The sequence below is a fragment of the Genypterus blacodes genome, unplaced genomic scaffold (assembly GCF_046128005.1).
Source record: "Genypterus blacodes isolate CSIRO-AG114 ecotype Tasmania unplaced genomic scaffold, CSIRO-AGI_Gbla_v1 ptg000040l_1, whole genome shotgun sequence".
NCBI lineage: Eukaryota > Metazoa > Chordata > Actinopteri > Ophidiiformes > Ophidiidae > Genypterus > Genypterus blacodes.
The window spans coordinates 2,511,240-2,527,500 of NW_027466853.1; the positions used below are offsets into that span (position 1 = coordinate 2,511,240).

Genomic DNA, 16,261 nt, shown 5'->3' on the forward strand with positions numbered 1-16,261 from the left:
TGTCTTATCAGCCTTTGTCATTTGTGGACTGGAGCGTCACTGAAAACGACTTTCTGGTGTTTGGCGCCATCTAGTGTTATCTTTTTGTGTGTTGTCAATGTGACTTTAGTAGACTTTAGTATTGACAATTTGATCATTTTCAGTTGGGCTGAAGTTAAGCCCAACTGAAAATGATCAAATTGTCAATACTAATTGTTGTGGCTTGTACGGGAAGCCTGAGTCTGAGCTATCATTAACCTTTATTGTCCATCCAGTTAGGTGAAGCGAAAGTAAATTACTGTATCCAGTGTGTGTGTGTGTGTGTGTGTGTGTATATATATATGTGTGTGTTTATATATATATGTGTTTATATATATATATATATATAACTAAAATTATAATTAAAAAAATAATAAATCTTGCAATTTTTTTAAAAAATATTTAGTTTTATTTATTAAAGGAAATGATCCTGGGTTAAACTTTTGGCTGAAGGTGGAACTGTCATTCCCACTTTCCAAGTAAAGTCAACCTTATTTGTATGACCCCTAGGTCACCAACAGGCGTCCCATACAGACCCGGATCTACAGCCAAAACAGAAGGCCATGGTTAAAAAGACGGAGCTCATCTATTATGATCGGCGCCGATTTTGTAGTTTTTACGGTAATGGTTTAGTGAGGAAAACGCAGGGACCAATTGCGAGTTAAGCCATCCCGCGTGATACTACTCAGCCAATCAGGTTTGTGCATTTTGGGATCGCACTTATTAATTTGATAAAAAAATTAATTACATTTTTTAATTTGGGAAAATCGCTTAGCAATGTTTCCCGAGCATGCGCAGTAGAAGAAGAAAAATGTATAACTGCGTATGCGCGGCCGAAATTTTCCTGCTTGGTTGTAATACAGCTGGAGATTTTGTTTTTTTTCCCAAGATGCACTCGTAGATGTTTCCCATGATTTCGTACCCAACAAATGAAAATAAAAAAGTTGCCAAAAAAAGAATACTGTGCTTGTATGTGATTCCTTGTGCATGTTTGAATTACCTGTTCTGAATAGCTGCTATTTCTAAGCTCAAATTGCTCAGTAGACATGTCGCACTGAGCAAAAGGTCTGTCAATGTTGTCAGTTGATGAGCCGTTTTTGAAACTTTGAATTGTTCTTGACAGATGCTTCATGTTGAGTCAAGATGTGAAGAAATGGGAATTTCAAGCTTCGGCTCCCTTTATTTTATTTAATTTTAAGTTTATTTAAGTTAAGCACTTTATTTGAACATGCACAATTTTCACACATTATTTATTTTATATGTACACTTATTTTGAAATGCAGCCCTACCTTTACTTGGAACATACAGTGTATGTTCTATGTTACATGACAATAAATATTGTCAAAACTTTTTTGAATCGTACTGAATTCATTTGATTTGACAGTCAGGTATCGACTAAATGCCGACGTTGATACAACATATATCACACAAGTAGTTAGACATTATGATCTTCCAGACCTTTGCTTTAAGAAATGTTCTCTAACTTGACCTATTTACATTTAAGTTGAAAGCTGGTATAACCCAATATCACATGTTTCAAAGCGCTTTGCAGAACCACAACTTCAGGAGAATTCCAGACACCGGGAAAGATCTCCAAGACGATGAGGAAAAACTCCGGAGAAAACCTTAATGTATAAGGAAAAAGGACGAAACCTCAGGAGAGGCAATTCCAAGAGAGATTCCCCCTCCATGAACGGTTTTATGTGTTTGTTTTTTTACACTTTTATTAAAAATGCAAAACAAATCCTTGCTATACTGTCATCATTGAGAAAAAATTGGAGGACTGTTGCATTGGTAGAAGTTTGCCCTCTAGTGTCCAGTTTGAAATGCAGTACTTGTGTCCCTTAGTTAACTTGTGTCTGTGAGAGCCAGAGATGAACTGAGCCATTGGTATAACATAATGTACGACTCTGACATCACTTAATCACTTCAAGTTCGATGGCATCACTTTCATTTATTTAAGCATCTCTAGGGTCTGATACTGCCACATTGGAAGCAACACAGTTTTTTGGCTGCACATTGCAGCGACTTTGTAATTTCATATTATTGAATTCAACTGTAAGCTACCTAGACTTGTGCGTGTGAGAAATGCTGTTTCCCACAAGAGGAAGCAAGACATGCAAATATAATGTTGCTAACTAAAACTGCTCCTGAGGAGGTTAAGCATACAGCATAGATCACCATGGTAGTCCTCGATGAAAGCAAAAGCTGTCAGTCTATCCCACTGATCTCACAGGCCCCACGTCTCTCTAGCAGGGGGAAACAGAACCTTGTATTTGTTTCTGTTACCCTCTCTAGTTAAACTTTTACCGCCCCCTGTGTTTTGAACATGAGTCCACTTCCATAGCAACCTGCAGTGTGTCTGTAATTATACAGAGGGTTTGGTTTGGTGGCTGCTGTAGCTGGCTGAATGTGTCCAACTGTGCTCGCTTGGCTCAGCTTTCCCTCTGACCTGGCACACTCTTAGTTTGATTTGCTGTATGGACCGTACTCTGCCTGAGGTGAAGAATGTGTGGAGTCATTTCAACAGGTAAGATCAGAACTTATAACCTCTAACTCTGAAGCCAATTGAAAATGCTGTAACTGTTTTCCTTCCTATACTTTAGATTTCCCTCACCTTACAGCAGGAGATTTTGTGAGTACACATTTTTGTAATTTCATATCCACTGCAGTTTTAATGACACATTGATATACTTGCTTCCTTCATACTTGGCCTCTTTTAGTGGACAACTCTAAAACAAATCAGACTTTGTTTGTGCATACAGGAGCACCACTTGGCCTCTGATGACATACTGGCATACTACTTCAATGATTTCTTAAGTCTGCCAGTAAGTAGGCCTAAAATACAAGCAGCATATACAGGCCTAAACTTAAAAATGTGTCCTATACTCAGCTAACAAGTTTTCATTTCTTTTCAACCTCAGTCTTTCCCGACGGCTTTACTGTACAACCAGGAGACTGGGCTCTTTGAGGTTGTAAGCGAGGCAGCTGAGTTCGTCTCCAGCAGGATCAGATCAATGTTACGCCACAGCAAGACACAACTCCTTAATGATGACCCCACAGCACTAGCAAGAAGCCCTCCAGTAGACAACCATTACACTGTCTGTGTAAGTAATGTGTCAGGTCTTTACCTGGGAATCAGTAGAATGAGGAGATAAGAGGAAGTCTTTGCACAGTTGATTTATAAGCTTGATTTAAGGAATCTGTCTCATGACTTTGCAGTACCTGAACAGAGAGCAGGGAATGCAATGGATGATGAAAGAAAGATTGCCCCTTTTTCTTCAAAGTGATTGCTACTATGAATACAGGTATTTCAAGTGTATGGGTATCTTGGCTGGATGAGGTGATCCTACTACTACATACACACATTCTATCTACCTTTATATTCTGCAGTGGTTGTGAACTTGTTTCACTGTCAAAACTATCTTTAATTCTTGTTTGGAAGCTTTCTTGATTGCATTACAGAAAAAAAGTAGCTTTATGTCTTGTTTTAATGCCTTTAATGCCTTCAGTGCCTTGTGCATCTTGTGTAGAATGTCAGATCAGATCTCATTCCATCTGCACCAAAAAGCATGGGAACAGAAATAACAATTACCACGTATTGTACACTTTGTGATATACCTGCATCTATAAACTCCCACTGTCAGGTGTAAAAGCTCTTTTTGTTTTTTTCCAGACTAGCCACGTTGCTGTCTCAGTGGGACTCAAACATGAGCGTCCAGAGGAGGCAAAGCAGCTGGCGTCAAATTGCTCTCTCAGCGTCACCACTTTGTTTTGCCACTCAGTTTGACAAAGAAAGTGAAAACGCACTTCACACCCTCATCTGCTCACCCACGCAAGAGAACATTTCAGGAGACCAAGGTAGATGCCCGTGTATACCGCCAGCCTATTTTGTACATGTGTGCAGGGTGAAAGACTTTGATCTTGTCTCATCCCTCATACAGGGTCACTGAGGATTCCGGTCCTGGCACGTCCCCCCTCTGGCCAGAAACAACATTTGAAACATATCTGTACAAACTTCTGTGACTCACGAGTGGACCCATGTCCCTTTCCCATGTCCTCCTCCTCCTTTCCCACCTCCTTCTTTAACCTTAAATGTGAGAAAACCCCCAAACTACAGAGCCCACTAACAGGATTGAGCCATGATTTAATGGGGGAGCAAAGAGTCCTCAAAGAGTGCAGTAGACAGAATTTTGATTCTTCCAATCAACCGTTAGAGAACGTGGCTGCCAGGGTGGTTAAACTGGCGATTGGAAATGCAGTGAAACTGATGGATGAATTCAACAAAGCAAACACTGGTGACAGTTTCAGAGAGTTGGGAGACCAGACAAATTGTTGGACACACACAAGAAGCTTCCCTGAAAGTAAAGTTAGCCATGGTTCAGTTGGTGAGAACACAGAAAGCATCGAGGAGAAGAAAGAAAACGTTCCAGAAGACGAGATTGGGAGTGAGGAGGAAGGGAAAACAGATGAGTATAAGAAGAATGAAGAGTTGGGGAGCAGGGGCACAGACCAAGAAAGTGTCCTTGATATTTGTTACCATGGTGCCTGTTGCTACGGCAGTAGACTAGGCTTAGATGAGTTTAAAGAGTTTTTGCAAGGAACGGCAGGAGAGAAGCTACTCAGTCTCTGGATGGATATAGAGAGACTGAAGACGACCCAACGCAGAGAATGGAAGAACAGGTAAAAATGTATGAAGACCTTCCCTGACTTGATGATACAGAACATGAATTCCCATTTGATACTGTCAGATTGTTTCAACTGGCTTGCTGCGACGCTAAATGCTCCATAATGGCTTCTTTTCTTCAACTTGAAACAATGGTATCATACTTTTTAATTTATTGACGGTGTCTCTTCAACGTTTATGCTTAAATTGTTTGTAGGTTTGCTTTCTCTTCTCTCATTCTGGTTTCCATTAACTATTTAATGTTATTCAAATAAAAATGATGATGTTTTTGTGATGGATTTAGAAATGAAACATGCTTGTCATGCACTTTTATCATATGTGGCTCAGATATTTGGTCCTGATGAGAGGCCGGTACCTACTGGGCAGTAGCCATAGCTGTCTGAATGTGGAGCTGCTGTCCACGCTGGGCCTGACCACCTCTCCCTGCTGGATTGAGGAGAAACTGCGCTCAGTGCAGCCCTCAATCACAGAGGCTTTGCTCCTTTACTGGTGAGATGTACAGGATGCTAATTTGATATAATAGTGGCAATGATTACACTTTAAGCTGTATTTCACAGACTGTATTATGTATTGGTCTCAGTTTATAACTCTTAGCAGTAGAATAATAATAATTGGTCATTCTCTGTCTTCTACCCCCACAGGGCTCCAAGGTTCAGGACATCCCCCTATGTCCAGGAAGACTTTGATGAATCCCTTCACGAGGGGTTGTGGACAGAAAAGCTCCTGAGGCCTCCAGCGAGCATACACTCCCACCCTCGCTCTATAACCTTGGCCCCAATCCATCCCGACACTTGTCTGCCACTTGACCCCCACACAGCGCAGACACAGGTAGGAAGAATATGGGGAGGAGTGTGCAGAAAAATGTGCCAGAAAACAAATGTGGACCCCTGATACACTACTGTGTGTGTGTGTGTGTGTGTGTGTGTGTGTGTGTGTGTGTGTGTGTGTGTGTGTGTGTGTGTGCGTGTGCGTGTGCATGTGTGTGCGTGTGTGCGTGTTTCATCAGTTATTCTCCAGCACCAGCACCAGAATGGATAAGATGGTTCATGCTCTCTATTTTGACGCCCATGCTGGCTTGTACTTTACACAGTTCTGTGAACAATCTGGAAACCAGGTAAAGGAAGGACTAGGAGGTAATGTTTGCTCTACTCTGCGTAGTCCATCTATTGTTGTGGTCGGCATCAAAAACTAAGTTGGTGTGAGAGGGGCAGTAACATGTGATGCAGTGGAGCTACAGCACTCCCAGATTTTGTTTTGCTGAATACACCTGATTTAATCAGGGAGAATATGTAGTGCTGTGGTACTTCGGTACAAGTACATGTGATCTAAAAGGTTTTGTAAAAAGGCTTTTTATCCTGTCTCAGCTATGGGAAAATACAATAAACTTCTGGACAGACCTGCAGCATTACCATGAGCTGTTCTATCAGGATGGACTGGACCCTTACAGAATACAGAGAGAGGCTCAGGTCAGCACACTTTACATATTTAACATACGCTGTACATGTAAGCATGCCTGCACAAGTGTTTTCCGTTGGAGAATTCTGTCGCAAACACAACTGTGAAGTTCCTGGAGAAGGTAACATATCATAAATTACACAGAATGAATATCTAAAAAAGTATAAAAACAACCAGAGAGAGAGAGAGAGAGATAGAGTGGGCTTTGTGTGAACTGGATAATAATCAGAGCATGAATTCTGGTGACAAATGTTTGTACCGTCTTCTCATCTCTACAGCTCCTTTACTCCATCTATCTGTGCAGCTCTGCCAGAAGGAGCATTGGTATAGATGAGGAGATCAGAGGGGAGGTGTACAGCCAATTGATGCCCGCCTATGAGGAACTGTTTGATGCGGTGGCGGAACACACCCTGAACACCCTGCTGGAGCCATGGGCACTGCTGCTCTGCAGGGATAGAGAGCGCTTTAAGCAGGTAAGCATCAGTTCCCTGACAGAGCTTTGATCACAATTAGGCCCAGCCCAAATCCATATGTATACAGTGCTAGGGCCGCTGATGGAAAGACAGGAATATAGTTATGTAGTAGCTTGAGAATATAGTTAAGATGTTAAGAGAACAAGTCCAAACGTTAATTGGATGTGAATTCCGGGTGTATGAGTTCACCAGAGGGAGTAGTCTGTCAGTCTGTGTATCAACATGAAAGATATGGATGGAGGCTGTGGTAAAAGTATACTTTAGTAATACTTAACATCAGATAACTATAGGTATTATGAAGGGACTTTGCACTATTTCCTTTGAATTCTCACAGCACATTATAGTTTTATCCTCACTACATTTCCTCATTTACATTTGTTTTTATTGAAGCAAACATTTTACATGACATCGCGGTTACAATTGTAGGATATTTTGGAGATAGTTTTTTATACAGAAAGACTGAGAAAAGGAGAGAGAGAGACAGAGATAAGAAGGAAGGTTGTATTATTACTATTTGTAAATAACCCCCAAAAGGTTTATTAGTTAATTGTTGTATCTCTGTTGAAATATTTCTGATGTGAGTGTTTTGATATTTGCTTGAAGGTTTCTTTGCAGTTAACAATAATTAATAATTAATGTTGTTAGGTATGCTTTTATTTTGGTAAAGGTCAAGCACAGTTGGTTTATGTTCCGGTACCCACCTGTGTGCACTGATTAGGTCGACAGAGCACTTGAGCCCATGCGCAAGGATAAGAACAATGAATGGACCCGAAAATGAGGCACAAGCTCTTACGGTGGTCGTAGTATCTTGTGAAAGAAAATAAACATTGAACTTCACCAGCAGTCAAAGATCATTGCCATCACGCATTAAGGGGATCCGTTACACTATTGTTGTTGTTAAACTTTATAAGAAGACCCTCCCTACATCTCCACACTACTCTTCAAATTTCCCTTTAATATTTTTTGGCAGCAAACTGCATTGAGAATTTACAACCTGCATTAATATGCATTTTTCACTATCAAGACAATTTATCTGGATAAAGATTGCATGTCCATGGTGTCCATGGGGCCTCAGGTACAAATGCATAAACAAGCTTCCACCCTGATGAAGTGTCTTTAAGTGTCAATCCCTTGAATTGATAGTTTGGAATTTTACATAAATAGTTGTATTTGCTGCAATTTACCAGTATCCTTTAAGCTTATCTTAAATATGAAATGTTTACCAAATGTGGTTGATTGTGTTTGGTTTTTGTTTTGTAGGTGTGTGTGCAGGAGCAGGTGCGACAGGTGGACAGTCAGGAATACAGAGAGTTGCAGAACCTGTATGAAGAGTCGGAACACCAACTGAAACAGGTTCACCCATTTATTAAACACACAATAAATACACACACAAGTGTAAAAGAGCTGATGTAAGTATACATGTGAAAATGACCTCTGTGTCTCTACTTTTGCTGAGTAACAATGTCATTTATCTGCAATGTATATTACAGATATTGTTGTTATTAATGTTATTTGCCTTATTGTGAGGAATTAAAAAGAACTAGAGCAAAGCACCCTTCTGGCTCTTAGGGTGCTTTCCTATAATTTGCTCCCCCTACCCATGACCCTTAACCCCAGCCTCCCCTACTCCTCCTTTTCTTGCCGACCCTCCCATAACATTCTCCCCCTGACATTTCACCCCCTGCACACACATGCTCATTATTTATAGTAGTAAAGGTGAGGTAACAGATTCAGATAAGATGATGCAATGTGTAAAAATCTTTCTTTCTTACAGGTGGAGCAGTCCTTGCCTTCGCCTCTTCCTCCTTTCTTAAAGGCTCTTCAGGAGCCTGACCCCTGGTCTGATGTCCCACCACGTTACCATGGTTACTGTCTAGGTTCCATACTTCGGCACCGTGATGAGGTCCAGCACTTCCAGTCATTCCTGCAAAGTCGGGGTGCCAGGTGAACGATTCAGCAGTTTTTATATCAGCAGTATAAACATGTTTACACCAGTGAAAGCACCAGTGTACTCAAAATGACATGATAAGACAACACTAAAGCTTTTTTAAACACATCCTGGAACGATGTGTAATGTAGATGGTCTTACCTAAAACTGATACCTTCTCCTGACTGTAATTAGGCCAATGTTCTTCTTGGGGGGTCTTGCACAAAGAACAGAAAGAGCGTTAATCATTGCGTAATGAGCTTGCAGCCTTTTTGTCCTGTAAGTGGAAGCATACTTGGGACTTGACATGACTTTCTGTCCAGTATCCACCTGTTGTGCTGGCTGGATCTGGAGGAGTACAGGAGGACCCCTAAGAAGGACGCAGCCCTCAAACATGAGAGGTCATCTCACATCACCACAAAATACCTCAGTGGGGAGTACCTCTTTGGCCCAGACAGCCCCGCCTCAGCACAACAACAAAGTAAGGTAAGAAAGGATTGATTGATTGTTCAGCTTTATTAATTCATTAAATAAAATTATAAATCCACACAAGCTTGAATTGTTTTCAGTATTGTGGGACACTGGGAAAAACACACTGACATCCTAACACCAAAATGGGATGTGAGTTCCAGTGGACACTCGAAATTCTCATTTGATAAATTGACTGGGCTGCTGTTGATCTCTGGCATCCTGCAGAAATTATGCACACAGCTGTGACGGCAGGGTGTCAGGAGGATGAGAGGACATGCTTAGAGAGGAAGAGCAGTGTTGTTTGGATCCACTCACAGTAACACTGGCATGAAATCTATCCTCACATTTCTGTGGATCTGGATTCTAAGAGGCCATAGTTGTGTGTTGTAGGACAAACTGAGGTAATGGTTATTGAAGCGCTCTGATTTCAGGGTGTTGTTGTGGCTTGTTTACATAGGAGAGACATAGATGATTCAAGGAATTCTCAGACAACTTGACTTTTTAGTAAAGACTTGAAGACGGTTCCCTTCCTGGAGTGGTTGTAAGGGTCATTGTTGGTTGATACTCCTGATTAGTCCTCCAAGCTGCTGTAATGATCATCGTTAGAGTCGTTGGAGTTCCCTGTGGCCAGCTGTGGACGGTGAAGACAGTCGTTGGGGTTCTCCTTTCTGCTGTAACGATTTGTTAGAAGCTGAATGGTTGTTCCCCTCGGGAGGAATGATAGAACAGTATTGTATTGTACAGTAAGATCCTGATTATGACTACTCAGGAATACTAATGACCCTGACAATGACTCCATTAAATCCTGGGAATCTGAGAACTGTCAGAACTGCCCCTCGGATTAGAGGCAAAATGTCTTCAAGTCCTTTCTACCAAGTCCAGTTGCCTGAGAATCAACTTTCCTGGGATACCATGACCTGGATGACTGAGAACCTTCACAGATGTAAAGAGGATTGTTGAGAAGAGAAGAGAAGACAAGGGAAGACTTTCAGTTATTTGATTCTAGCATATGACCGTTGTCATTTGTCATCTGATAAATGGCAACGATGTGTGTGTTACAGCTGTGTGTTTAAATGAAAATGCCAGTTATGGCGATAGTAACTGTGCATGGTTCCCTCTGGCTGCTCTGAGTCTGTATTGGCTCTTAGACTGACAGCTTTACTGCTTTGGCCCTTAGCTCTTTCAAGGGGCTTTCAGCTGGGCTTCCCAGGCACTTTTGTTATATCTCATATGTTCTTCATGTGGCTTCATGGGAATCTACAGACGTGATCTCTCAGCACCAACACACATGCAAACAAGTTTGATCCACATCTGAAACTACTGCCACAGACTTTCTCTGCGTGTGTGTGTGTGTGTGTGTGTGTGTGTGTGTGTGTGTGTGTGTGCGTGTGTGCGTGCGTGTGTGTGTGTGTGTGTGTGTGTGTGTGTGTGTGTGTGTGTGTGTGTGTGTGTGTGTGTGTGTGTGTGTGTGTGTGTGTGCAGATAATGCACATGGCAGGTGGACCGGAGCAGATGAACGTCGGGTTTCTCTCCAACCCGTTATGTTTGGAGATCCAGAACGTCGTCAGGAGTCACATTGAGAAAACGTGGTTGCCTCTGTTTCTGTCCACAGCAGAGTTTTCAGAGAGACACACAAAGCAACTCAACAAGGTCAGTACTGCAGGATGATACTTCCTGTTTTCTGCTCTATTTTTTACGTCTGCATTATACCAGTTATTAGCTGGTATAATGCTCACAAAAAGCACATTTCACAACAACTGAATAGAATGTTTCAAGGGTGGTAATGTAATGTAAGTCGCTTTGGATAAAAGCGTCTGCCAAATGATCGTAATGTCATGTCATGTAATGTCAATGTCAATGAGTAGAATTGGATCAATGTGTAATTATTGAAAAGGCTTCAAAACAGAATGCAAAATGCTCATTGAAACCATTGAAAATCACAAAATATTGAAATCTGATAATTCCTACTCAGTTTACTGCAGGCAGGATTGTTGACATCATTACCTATCCTGATTCTTGCTGTAACAAATGACAGAGAGGAAGTCATTAGTCTATGTGAGAACCCATGAAGCAATTTTAGGTGTCATGTCATTTGCTCAGGTTGCCTCATTGCGGTAACCCATAAACCACACATTCCACCGCGCAGCCTCATTATGTTATCAAGTTTACCTTGTTTGGCCACACCGATCCTCTCATTAAGTAATGAGAGGTAGACATAGTTTAGCATTACACACTGGAGTAGGACAAGAGTGGAGGGATGGAAACAGGAGGACAGTGGAGGTTAGAGTTGGGAGACGGATTACATCAGAGAGGTATGTACTTATGAGTGGAGACTGGTGGGAAGAGATCAGAGGAAATTAAGAATGGAAGAAAATGCTTCAGTTACTGCCTGAGTCAGAGTAGGAAACTGTGAGGCAGCAAGACCTGAGAGCTGTCTACTCTACCTGCTGATCCTAGTTTACTGGGTTTCTGACTTTTGACCTTTCTGCATGTGTGCATGTGTATGTCGGGATCTTGCAGCAAGTCCACCATCAACATAGGAGGAAGTCAAGGAAGAGAGAAAGCTGGAAGGTAAGCTGGAATTCACAGGGGACTGTTGATATTTTGAAAGAATGATTAAGGCATTTCCTGGCCAAAAAGCATGTGTAATTTACTTCACGACTTGGCTTCCAGCATTGGCTTTGTCTAATACCATTTTGGTCCTGTGCTCCATTTTCCTCAATTGAATCCAGGATAAATAACATTAAAGCATCAGCATTACTAAACGTCCTTAATAGGCTTTGGATTCTGTTCATCTCACACTGTTCCCATCTCGACACCAAAGCAGAATGTAAATATAAAACATGAACATTTCAGACTTCCGGCAGGATGATTACAGGAAGCAGTTAGTCTACATGACAGATCATGCACTTTACAGATCTTTATCTGATCTTTGGCAACAAAGAGGTTTTCTAAACACAGTGTAATTTTCTGTGAGCTCAGAGGTCACAGGTCATCTTTATTATAACACTGTACAAATGTATGCTTTATATTGTTTATACATGGGAAGTTTAAACATCTAAACCAATCACCTCTCATCTGGCTGCAGGCTGACGGGTTGTGGATGAGTTCCTCCAAAGAGATATTGCTGTTTCGACGGATCCTGCTTAACCCCGTCACTTGCCTGCAGTTCCAGCACTTTGTCTCCCTGAAGGGGGACTTGCTGGAGAACAATGTGCTCTTCTGGCTGGAGGTTCAGAGATACAAGGTACAAGAAATTAACATGTGGCAGCTGATAGCATTAGGTTGACTCATATGAATCAATCAAGAGGAACATGGTAACACTAATAGATCTAAACCCTTTACTCTCTCTTTCTGTATGTAGGACCTCTGTCATTCCCACAGTGATGAGGACACCATCCAGGAGAAGATCTCTACCATCATCGGCTGCTTCGTCAACTCCTCCATGCCCCCCGCCCTGCAGATAGACATCCCCTCTGAACAGGCCCAGCACATTCTGGACAAACGGCACGAGCTCGGCCCCTACATCTTCAGAGAGGCACAGGTACTGAGTGTGTGTTCACAGTAATAAGACGGTGATGTTCCAATTCTATAGTGTGTGTGTGTGTGTGTAGTTCTCTGTGTTCAGTGCATTGCTGAAGCTGTGGCCCGAGTTTCAGGCTTTGAGGAGCACCGTCAAAGAGGAGCAATTTTTGCCACTACTGGAGCAGAAACGATTCAAACAGAGGGCCAGATTACAGAGGCAGAGAAGGAAAGAGGAAGAGGAGGAGGAGGAAGAGAGGAGGATTCAGGTGAAAAAAGGGGACAGACAAATGTGTTTCAATTCAACTTTATTAATATGGTGCCAAATCACAACAAACGTTGGCTAAAGTACTGTACATACAGAACAGGAGGGTGGTTTTCTGCTATGAAAGAAAAACAATAGAAATTGATGAAAAACTAGATGTAACTGAGAGCAAAGTGCAATTACAAGTAATTTGTGATTGCATCTCTGCTCCCTGGGACGTCACACTAAAGAGAAATAAAACTCCAAACCCTTTGTACAGGAAGAGATGAGGAGGATAGATGCGTGTATTACAGAGGAGGAAGAGAAAGAGGACAATGAAAGTCAGGTGGAAGAAGAAGCAGATGAAAGTGGAGACAAAGAATTGACCAGCAGAAACAGCAGTCTGCCGTGTTCACCGCAGTCGGTAAGGAGCTCACTGTCACACCAAGGAACCCGTACCAGGACATTTCATAATGAAGACTGCAGTTTAGGAACAACAGGTTATTTAGATCAGTTTGGCTATCAAAGACATCACAATTGACATTAAATAATAATGAATAATGAAATATGGGGGGGACTTAGTGGAATTATTTTGTAGAATCTCAACAAGTCTGCGGTCTCAGCAGCCATTTTAAGGGTTTGAGGTTGATGATGAAACTCAATTACAACTCAATAACAACAACAAATCCGAACAGGTGTCATCATTTTTAAATCCCATTCTATCTGACGTTGTTTCTGAATGTTGGCTCAGATGTCGTGGTCCTACTCCAAGTACATGGCAGCTTTGAAGAGAGAGGAGGTGCTGCTGAGGAGGCAGACTCAGCTGGAGGCTTCATTCTCTACGACCTCAGGTACGCACACACACCTCCATACCATACCACCATATCCAGTGCTGCTCAGTGTTACCTTTGGTCAGGCTGAATGCAGGAAAAGCCCTGTAGCATGAGGTCTGGTAAAGTTGGACACTTTACCATTTTACCAGTTTGGACACTTGTAGAAGTGTCTGATTTGGAATTAAGGGCCTTGTTGTAGAGGTAGCTCCAGGCAGCGTTCGTTTGCTGAACGGAGAAGTGTGAGGGAGTATAAACCTCAATGGGATTTCTTTTGGAGTGGTCTGCTGGGGCAGCAGCATCTCAGCAGCATCGCAATCATTTCTTATGACTTATGGCTGCTGGGGGAAATCCACTGAGCTCCTCTCTCCCCCTCCCCTCTCTATCTGTGCATGTCCACATCATGACATCATTAATGCATTTCACTAACTTTACTTCCTCCCCACCATGTATTTAGTTATGGTATGTGTATCGTTTGTGATATTGGGCTACACAAATAAAATGCGCTTGACTTGACGATGGAAAATTCCCGGAATTTATTTGGCGACAACATTCCTGAATTCCAGGGCTGTGGATGTTGGTGCCTTTGTAAATGCTCATTACTTTGTCATTCAATTTCTGTTCCAGACTCCTCCTCTACCTGCAGTGTCAGATCAACAGGCAGTGCTGCATCAGTCAGCCAGCCTCAGCTCCCCCGCCGCTCCTCCAGAGTTAACAGGAAACAGTACAACAGTAGGTGAACAGGGATCAAATGGCAGGATGAATACATTTAGTAAGAATGCTCATTTCTTAGCTGGTTAACATTCCAAATATGGCTTTACCGCAGGGGGCCTGAGAACCTGCAGCATCAAATGAAAACCAACAACATGCTTCACTCTGACTGATAAATGAGGCCGACAGACGGTGTCAGCTCTCCGACCATACGTGAAAACTGAGAGCTGCTACTGATCTGTCTGCTCAGGTTGACTGAGTTTACACAGGATGTACAAATCTTCTTAAATCTTGTGTTCCAATCATCTGTTTGTCATTAAAAAACAAAAAAACAATACTTCAGATAATATAGATTTTATTATTAAAGTGTTTTGACTCAAGGCTTTAGACTTATTTACAGTACGCTTCACTCAAAAAGGCAACATGAATAATCACACATTGGCATCTACATCATCACACAGTGTTAAATAAGTGTTATCCATGAAACATTTTGGTTGATAGTCCAATATTGCACTTGCATGAAGCAAACACTCAATACATGTAGAATGTAAACAAAAGAGCTGATTAGATAGAAATACATCACATCTATCTTACCGCTCATGTTCCACATGAACTGAATCAGCACTAATTTCCTTCCTACCGAACATTACACACCCCTGCCCTTCTTATAGTCACATGAAGTCAATAGTGTTTTATATCACTCCGTTCATTTACACACACATTAACACTTCAAATGAAGCAATTCATTGTTTCTCTTGCCAAACACGCCTAGTTTGACTCAAAATCTACCCTACAGTCACAGGAAGTCAGCCACATCCACATTTCTCATCTCATTGCTTTATATTCAGAAGGCCACAGAATCCCATTCAGTCCATCCAGTATAGATCATATTCATGCCTAAACCTGACTGAGCGTGTAAACAACCATACAAGTGGGGGCTGAGTGAATCCAATTCCAGCATTTTGTTGACATGTCACATATATTGGACAAAAGTACATGTGTGTAATCTGTTAATCTCCGATCCAATTAGGCCTCATCTCTTCCTCAATCTTGGCATTCTGACTCACACAATGATGTCTTGTTTTTTACTCCAATCACACCTTTGTTTGTTCCATGATCGTGTCCAGCTCAAATGCTCCAGCTCATGAAATTACAAACTAAATTGACATGTGTTTCTATCTTTACATACTAGTTGCTCTGCTCGGTGGCTGAAAGTTGTTTATTAGTCAGTAGTGTGGATGTTCAGGAAGGACTATTGCAATAAATGATTAGGTTCTTTTACCCCAATGTGTCTTTTGCATAAATGGGGTGATGACAGGGTTGAAAGGTCAGACGTTTAAAGTCATTGTACCACAGACGGTTATTCTGAGTGTGAATCAGACAGAGCTGTGTGTTAAAGTGGACCAGTGGAATCCGATGCGCAAGGCTTTGTTCTTAACCATGATGAACTTGCTGACAAACACCTTGGCGTAGGCAGGCTGGACCAGGTAGCGGTAAGACTTGGCGACAGAGGGCGGCGGCTCTGCCAGCATCACCGGAGGCTGCAGCTGAAGAGAGGCAGTGGAGGGGGAAAGAAACTGGGAGGATCGCATCACGTAATCTACCAGCCGCCGATACTGCTGCTCTGACAGACGCTCACGCACACCGTCACCCTGGGGAGAGGGCAGGGACACACAGATCACCTTACTGAACACTTTGAATCAACACCCATACAGCAGAGACCTGGGAAGTCTGATTCAATTGTATATTGTTCCGCAGCCAGTGCACAAATTCAGTTGTTAGAATTTGAAAGGGGGAGCTTTATTTGATCGTAGACTTGTTCCTCTCCATAGTGGATACATTTAGGTTTCAGTGTGTAAAGGAGCACTTTGTGGGTCTGAGTTGGATTATTTGTAGGATTTTTTGTCCTCTGCATGCAGTTAA

At 42.0% G+C, this 16,261-nt stretch overlaps 2 protein-coding genes across 4 annotated transcripts in view; one reads left to right on the forward strand and one right to left on the reverse strand.

Annotated features, from left to right (window-relative positions):
• Window positions 1–2,498: 2,498 nt before the first annotated feature.
• rgs22 (regulator of G protein signaling 22) lies at window positions 2,499–14,367 on the forward strand. The gene is made up of 18 exons (XM_076148440.1): window positions 2,499–2,548; window positions 3,695–3,879; window positions 3,963–4,701; window positions 5,033–5,194; window positions 5,347–5,533; window positions 5,712–5,819; window positions 6,070–6,171; window positions 6,439–6,633; window positions 7,894–7,986; window positions 8,408–8,577; window positions 8,884–9,046; window positions 10,514–10,681; window positions 12,120–12,278; window positions 12,396–12,575; window positions 12,646–12,822; window positions 13,078–13,221; window positions 13,549–13,648; window positions 14,255–14,367. The coding sequence occupies exons 1-18, from the start codon at window positions 2,499–2,501 to the stop codon at window positions 14,365–14,367; spliced, it is 3,195 nt and encodes a 1,064-aa protein (XP_076004555.1).
• A 1,279-nt stretch (window positions 14,368–15,646) lies between these two features.
• Window positions 15,647–16,261, reverse strand: part of vps13b (vacuolar protein sorting 13 homolog B) — a 267,108-nt gene continuing 266,493 nt past the window's right edge. For all 3 annotated transcript variants that reach the window (XM_076148413.1, XM_076148410.1, XM_076148411.1), the window contains exon 68: window positions 15,647–15,990. In XM_076148413.1, the coding sequence (XP_076004528.1) occupies window positions 15,715–15,990 (276 nt within the window). In that variant the 3' untranslated portion in view covers window positions 15,647–15,714. The remainder of the gene's footprint in view (window positions 15,991–16,261) is intronic.